The sequence below is a fragment of the Miniopterus natalensis genome, chromosome 1 (genome assembly GCF_054644295.1).
Source record: "Miniopterus natalensis isolate mMinNat1 chromosome 1, mMinNat1.hap1, whole genome shotgun sequence".
Lineage (NCBI taxonomy): Eukaryota > Metazoa > Chordata > Mammalia > Chiroptera > Miniopteridae > Miniopterus > Miniopterus natalensis.
The window spans coordinates 188,032,925-188,039,641 of record NC_142081.1 but is presented as its reverse complement, the minus strand read 5'-3'; the positions used below and the strand labels follow the sequence as shown (position 1 = coordinate 188,039,641).

Sequence of the window (6,717 nt, the reverse complement as noted above, 5' to 3'; positions counted from 1 at the left end):
TATAATAACAGTAACTAAGAAAGAGAAAAAACACACATTTCCTGGGAGTCAATAGTATAAAAATAATTTTTATTTACTACTGTAAATAAAGTAGTGCAAAGAGTAGTTTGGACCCACAATATTGCATTACCCATTTATTTACCACCTTAGCAGCATACAGTGCAGTGTGCCCTTCCTCTCCCTCTTTCTCTCTCTCTCTCTCACTCACACACACACACACACACACACACACACGCACACCCCTACATGGACTCAGGCAGGCAGAGGGGTGGGGATGACTGGGAACTAAAGGCTTTTTTCCTGCACATCCCACTGCTGCCAGTCTATTCTAACAGGTAATTCATGGAGAAGGCTACACTTAAATACTAATTTTCTAAATGTTATTTTATGGATTGCAATTGAAAAGTAACCAATGTCCAACTATGTCATTGAATGATTTGGAAGCTCTACGACCCTAGGAAAATTCAGGGAGAAAAGTGTAAACCAATTTACAAAGCCATCACCGTCCCTGCACTCCCAGCCATAATCTATTTATCTCACGGCGCCTTAGAACTGCTGGGTGTCGGAAGTCAAATTGAAATCTGCTGATTGGACTTTGAGGAGCAGGGCTGTGGCAAACACATGTACCGGAATATTCTCTAACCTGTAGAAAAGCCACAATTGTCTCTGTTACTGAATAAAAGGGAATGAATAAGGGGCTAAGGTTCTTAAACTACATCCCAGGATATAAGGATCTGGATATGTTGCAGGGCAAACTGGGACTCCCAATACAGAGTCACCAGGAATGGACATCCACAATGACCCAGCTAACCTCCCCAACACGCCCCTATGAGCAGGATGTTCCTTGTATTTGTTTGAATGTCTTTAGTACCACTGTTTGCTCTGGGTACTTCCATGTAATTTGATTTAAAAAAAAAGAAAAAGACACCAAGTGCAAAATTCACATCCAGTTGACAAGACATTTAAAGTGTTTATCAGTACAATGCCCTGGCCCCAGCTTTCCAATACCACCTGTCAAAAGGATTCTCTCTCATCAGGAGAGACCTGGAGTGCATAGTTCACCCACGTGGCTCTGGGTTATTAGTGACTGTGGGCTGGTCCTGAGCGGAGGCATCTGCAGCTGGAGTCACAGCTGGATTTGCAGTGGGTGCGGTGGGGTCTGGGGAGGTCCCGGCTGGTGTCAGGTTGAAACCGTTGGCTGCAGAGACATACACACAACACGTGGTGAGTATTCACAATAGTGGACGCAGGGCACACAGCCACACCTAGATCCTGGTAAGCCAGGAGAGATGTTTCTAATGCGATAAGCAACTTTAGAGCCATCACCTAAGTTCTTTAGACTTTGATGTCCCTTTCTCTAAAATGGCAGGTTGGAATAGATATATAAAGATTTCAGTTACGTGACCATGGACAAGTTTTCCACTCTCCTAAAATATGGGGAAAGTAAAAGCATCTATAACCTGGTTGAGCACTTAGGATTAAATGAACTAATGTACATAAAGTGCTTAGAACAGCGCCTGGCAGGCAAAGGTACTCAAGAAATGTTAGTTATTGCTGCTAGAGACCTGGTTTGCTGTGGAAATGTGTTAGGATTTATTAATTTCAGGCACGTGGCTTGCAGGATTGATGACAGTTGGTGCAGTGGTTTCTGGGGTGCCTACAGTTCTCCTTCAGGCCTCAGCAGCCTAGGAAAACAGCAGAAACTGTGAAGCCAGAAAGACCAGGAGTCACATGGCTCTGATGTTGACCAGTAGAGTGACCTTGAACAAGCTACTTAGCCACACCGACCTGTAGTTTCTTATCAGTAAAATGAGGGTAGTGGTGTGCAGGGATGTGTGACACACGGCTAGCACAATGGCCATAATGCTAGTTTGCTTTTAAGCAATGGTCTTAATTAAGCTCAGGAATCCTAAAGTCATTTACAGCTTTCAGTCTGTGGGACAATTTTTAAAGGTTTCGAAATGTCCGTCCTGAAATGTATTGACTTTAAGAAGATGCCACTACATGTTGGCAATCTGACTTCTAGAAAAACCCCTCGAGAGTTGCACCTCACCTCCAGGTACCTATGGTCATCTCCAAGGGGTCAGTCTAAGAAATTCAACAATGGGCTCCAAAGCCCCTAGCTTTTCAGGTGACGTAAAGGAACTCTCCTAGCGAATCCCTTTCAATACCTATAGGAGATCTTGTGAATTCAGAGACTGTTCTGCAAGAACAAGACAGTGGTGGGATGAGGGACCTAGGGTGTTACATAGTGATGTAATGTTTTTAGGTTAAAGCCGTAACTCTGGCAGGTGGTCTAACCATGGCCGGGAGCAGGAGGCCCAGTCATTCAGTACAAAGACCATTGGCTGGACTCCAGAGACCTGGTCTGGTCAAGTCTCATTTATCTACCACTAATAGATGACTCTGGTGTAGATGCTATGAATGGCAGACATTTCATCCCTAAATGAATCTCACAGGCCTTGGTTTTCTCATCTGTGAACAGAGGGGCTTAGATCAGAGGACCCAAGACCTCCCTGGGTCCCGCAAATGGATCTTGCTGATGATCTCTGAGGAAGTTAATGAAGTACTAAGGCATGCGTTTTTCCTTTTCAAGCTCACAGAAATGTTTAAATCACCATGGTAACAATATAAATCAGCAATCAGTTTTCTGATTAAAACCAAAAAGTGCCGATGTGTAAACGTAGAAGGAATGCATAATCAGCATCGCCACCGTTTAAATCTTCTTGTCGGAGCATAATAAAAATGCTCGCTGTTCCTACAGGAAGCTTGTCACTGCCCACATGGGAAAGAGTTCTCCCTTCCCCTGCGGTCTGCAATCACCAACAAGCCCCCCACAGCCCGACATCACTGCCAAGTGGCCTCTTTTTCTGTGCTCACCTGGAATGTGTGTTAATTTGATTACCGGGCTAGAATCAAGGTAACCAAGAAAATAAGCATGTTGTTTAAAAGAATTACAGAATATATTCCAGATCCAAATAGAAGTGATTTGTGGATTACTTGCCACTCAGGGGACTGTTTTCCGGTCATTAGTGAGAATCATCAAGAGCTGGCCATGAGTCGTGTAGACAGACCGCAGCCCATGGGCCAAATGTAGTTCTCTGCTTGCTTTGTATGGCTCACCATCTAAGATTGGTTTCTTCATTTGTAAGTGATTGGATAAAAATAAAAATATAAAGAGTAATATTCCATGACATGTGAAAAACACGAGATTCAAATGTTCACGTCCATAGTCAAGTATGATTGGCAACCAGCCACACCATTTGTTTCTATGGGCTGTCAACGGCTGCTTTCGCACTATAAGTTGAGTTATGCCCTGGCTGGTTTGCTCAGTGGTTAGAGTGTTGGACCACGCACCGAAGGGTCACGGTTTCAATTCCTGGTTCAAGGGCATGTACCTGGGTTGCAGGTTTGACCCCTGGCCCCAGGCAGGGCGTGCAAGGGGGGTAACCAGTAAAGAGACACATTGATGTTTCTCTCCCTTTCTCCCTCCCTACCTCCCTTCCACACTCTCTAAAAAACAATGGAAAAAAATATCCTTGGGTGAAGATGAACAAAAAGAAAAAAAAAGGAAAGTTGAGACGTTGTAACAGAGATGGCCCTCAAAGCCCCAGCGTTATTACCTGGCCCTTTACAGAAGCTTGCCGACCCCTGTTGGAACCACTGTAGGAAAAACCCCGTGTGACCAGATAGCACACGGGAAAGGAGAAACGAGGGAACGTACTGAGTGTATCCAGAAGCGGCAGACTGTTTGCAAAGGTGGGGCCGGGGGAAAGCCCGGGAAATCTCAGCTCTGAGGAAGATCTGGTTACTTCCTTTGGGCGCCTCGATCGAGCAGGGCCCAGTACAAACGTGATCCGTGTCGCTGAGACATTTCTTGTGAGGGGAGATACTGGGAGGGCGCCGAGGGTAATGAGAAAAGTGAAACTTCACCATTAAACCGCTCTGACTTTCAGGCTACTGCTCTTTCTTAAGCACATTTTGTGACATTTTACTGTAATTTTAGTAGGAACCTCATTAACTGGAAATGTAGAGGACAGGAAAAGAGTAGGAAAAGGTTTAATTAGTCTTGTTTGTATCATTTCCCTCTTACACTAGGCTCACCGCTCAGGCAGGAAGGATTTGGCTTAAATTATGAAGGTCCCGAGTATGCTGACATTGGTTTAAAGGCTGCCCAGTCATGCCACGGAGCTGCCAGTTCTGAAAATCTCGCTCTTTCCTGTGCATTCTATTCGGACATAAAGTTTACACTACTACTAGCGAGGCAGGACCCTTCCTTGGAAACAGTCATTTACTGCTCTCTCCCCTCTTCTCTTTACCGCCCTTCGGGTAGCCAGCCAGGCTCCAGGCCTTTTTGTGTACGTGTCTCAGGGGACGTTTGTGGTGAGGCAGAAATGGAGATGGCTCTAGGCACACTTTCCTTTGGGATTCTCTTGTTTTTCAAAAGCCTGAGTCCATTAAGGCAATTATGCTTCCAGCCCTGGCAGGGAGGGGAGAGGAAGAGTGCCTTAGAGGTAAGATGAAGCAGGGAAGGGAGCTTGCGGAGCCTGGGAAACCGGCTGAGCCCGGCTGCGGGCTGTGCCATTAGCGAAGCCCTCACCTTGCACCCCGCCGCCCGAGAAAGGGGGGCTCGGGAGGAAGAAGGCTCAAGTGCTCAGCTTCGGCAATGATGATGGGACTTCCAGGTGACCCTAAGGGAGTGTAGGCCCGGGGCACTGCGTGTGTTCGGCTCTCGGACTTGTGACCATATGAGCATTCCCAGTGTCACCTAAGACCCAGGGACCTTTGCACTTACCTGGGAGGTGTCAGCCCTAAGAAAGACTGAGCTGCCTGGGAGAGTGGAAGAGTGGATGCTAAGAGTCAAAAATAAGTCCCCTTAAAGGAATAAAAGGTGCGCACTATTGTTTCGTGTGCTTGTTTTGGTGCTTCCATGGATTAGTTAATACCTTTGTTTAGATGCCTTAAAAAGCTTTTTCATGTTTTAGAAAGAGTCTAACAGCAGAGAAAACCAAGCCAGGCTCTGGCAGCTGTCTGCTGCGGAGGTAAGCGAAGCTATTCGCGGCAGGCACTACCCGCGGCAGCGTGCTTTCGGGCAGGCAACACGCCCCTGGGAAGCTACTCCTGAGCGCTAACGTTTGTGGACTTCTAAGCACTTCCCATCCTGTTCTCTCGACCGCAACAGGAGGCGGCTGTACTATTTCCGCTGTTTTACAGAAGGGGAAACCGAGGCACAGGCAGGATCCCTGCCCAAGGTCACAGAGCTAGCGGCAGGGCCAGAGCGGCAGCAGCCTGACCCCGAGCCGGTGCTGTTAGCGGCTGTGCGCCGCCAGCCTTCCGTACGCGGCACAATTTAACGTGGCAAATGCAGCGAAGTGTTGAGTATAAATCACAGGGCATGTAAGCTCAGGGGGGAAATGAAGGCAGCTGGAGCTGAACGCAAAATGGATGGACAGCTCAATTTAAAGGTTCGACCATAAATCACTAATTTTTAAAAACAACTGACTGGGAAAATGCAAATCATGAAATGACAAAGATCCCTAAGTGACAGCACAGTCCTTACACAAAGCTACTGAAGGTACTGGTCCCTAACTCTCAAATCGGCCCCTCCTCATTACCGGGCTTGCTTCACGCTGCCACGGCCACCACCAGCATCCATGACATCTTCCCCCTTCCCGGGGGGCAGGTCGTGGGACCTCACAGCGCTCAGCGGGGACACACCAGTGGCTTTTCTGTTCCCTGCACCTCTATCGCTCCTACCCCATCGCCCCATCGCTGATGGAATAGTACTGTCTTATTTCAGAGTTATTGACAGATCTTCACTGATGTTGACAACCTGAAAACTACAAAAATAATTTACTATATATTTTTAACTCAACACTAGTTCTAACAGGGCTGGTAGGGCACATTTTGGAAATACGTGGACTTTTTTTTTTCTCCCTTCTAGGCCCTTATGACTCAAAATGTTGTCTGTGGAACAGCAGTGGGGACATCACCCAAAAACTTGTTAGAGATGGTGAATCTCAGGCCCACCCCGGACCTACTGAGTCAGAATCTGCATTTAACAGACTCCCTGGGTGATTCATGTGCACATTAAAATTTAAGAAGCACTGGGCTAGAATTTACATATTGAAAAAGATATTACTTTATGATAATTCATTTCTCTTTGCTTCTCCTTTATATTGGTGTTAGGGCACTCTTTGAAAAAATACATCTGTAGGCAGATTAATTATCATTCATTTCAGGGTACCAAAGATGTGCTGCAAAATATTTCTTATGTAAGGGGACAAGAGGTCGGGGACAGACGGTAATGACTGTTTTAAGGCATGGTGAGTCTGGAAATTGTGCTGCCCCGCATCCTTTCTGGGACTTTATTTTGTGATCACAGGGCAGGCTACTTCATTCCTTTGGCCTCAATTCTTCATTTGGAAAATGAAGGGCAGAGAATTAAATTATTTTTAAGATCCCATGCAAGCTTCTCTATGGTTGGTCAACAGGAAGGGAGGGATGTTAAGGAAGAAGTGAAAGAGTTTGAAAAAAATGAAGAAGATGTGTGAAGGAGCCAAGCACACACAGGCAGGCAAAATCCACAAAAGGGCAGGAAGACAGGGAGACGAGAATGTGGAGGGATGACAATGAAGACACAGGAAAGGAAAAAGACGGCTTCTGATCCAAGCAGCTCCGCCAGCCCATGAATTTTCATGGCTACCAGCTGCCGTA

The 6,717-nt window shown here is 46.4% G+C and overlaps 1 protein-coding gene across 1 annotated transcript in view; it reads right to left on the bottom strand.

Annotated features, from left to right (window-relative positions):
* Positions 1 to 233: 233 nt before the first annotated feature.
* SEL1L3 (SEL1L family member 3) overlaps positions 234 to 6,717 on the bottom strand; it is a 92,124-nt gene continuing 85,640 nt past the window's right edge. Inside the window, exon 24 of the mRNA XM_087816988.1 lies at positions 234 to 1,198. Coding sequence (XP_087673114.1) covers positions 1,059 to 1,198 — 140 coding nt within the window. The 3' untranslated portion in view covers positions 234 to 1,058. The remainder of the gene's footprint in view (positions 1,199 to 6,717) is intronic.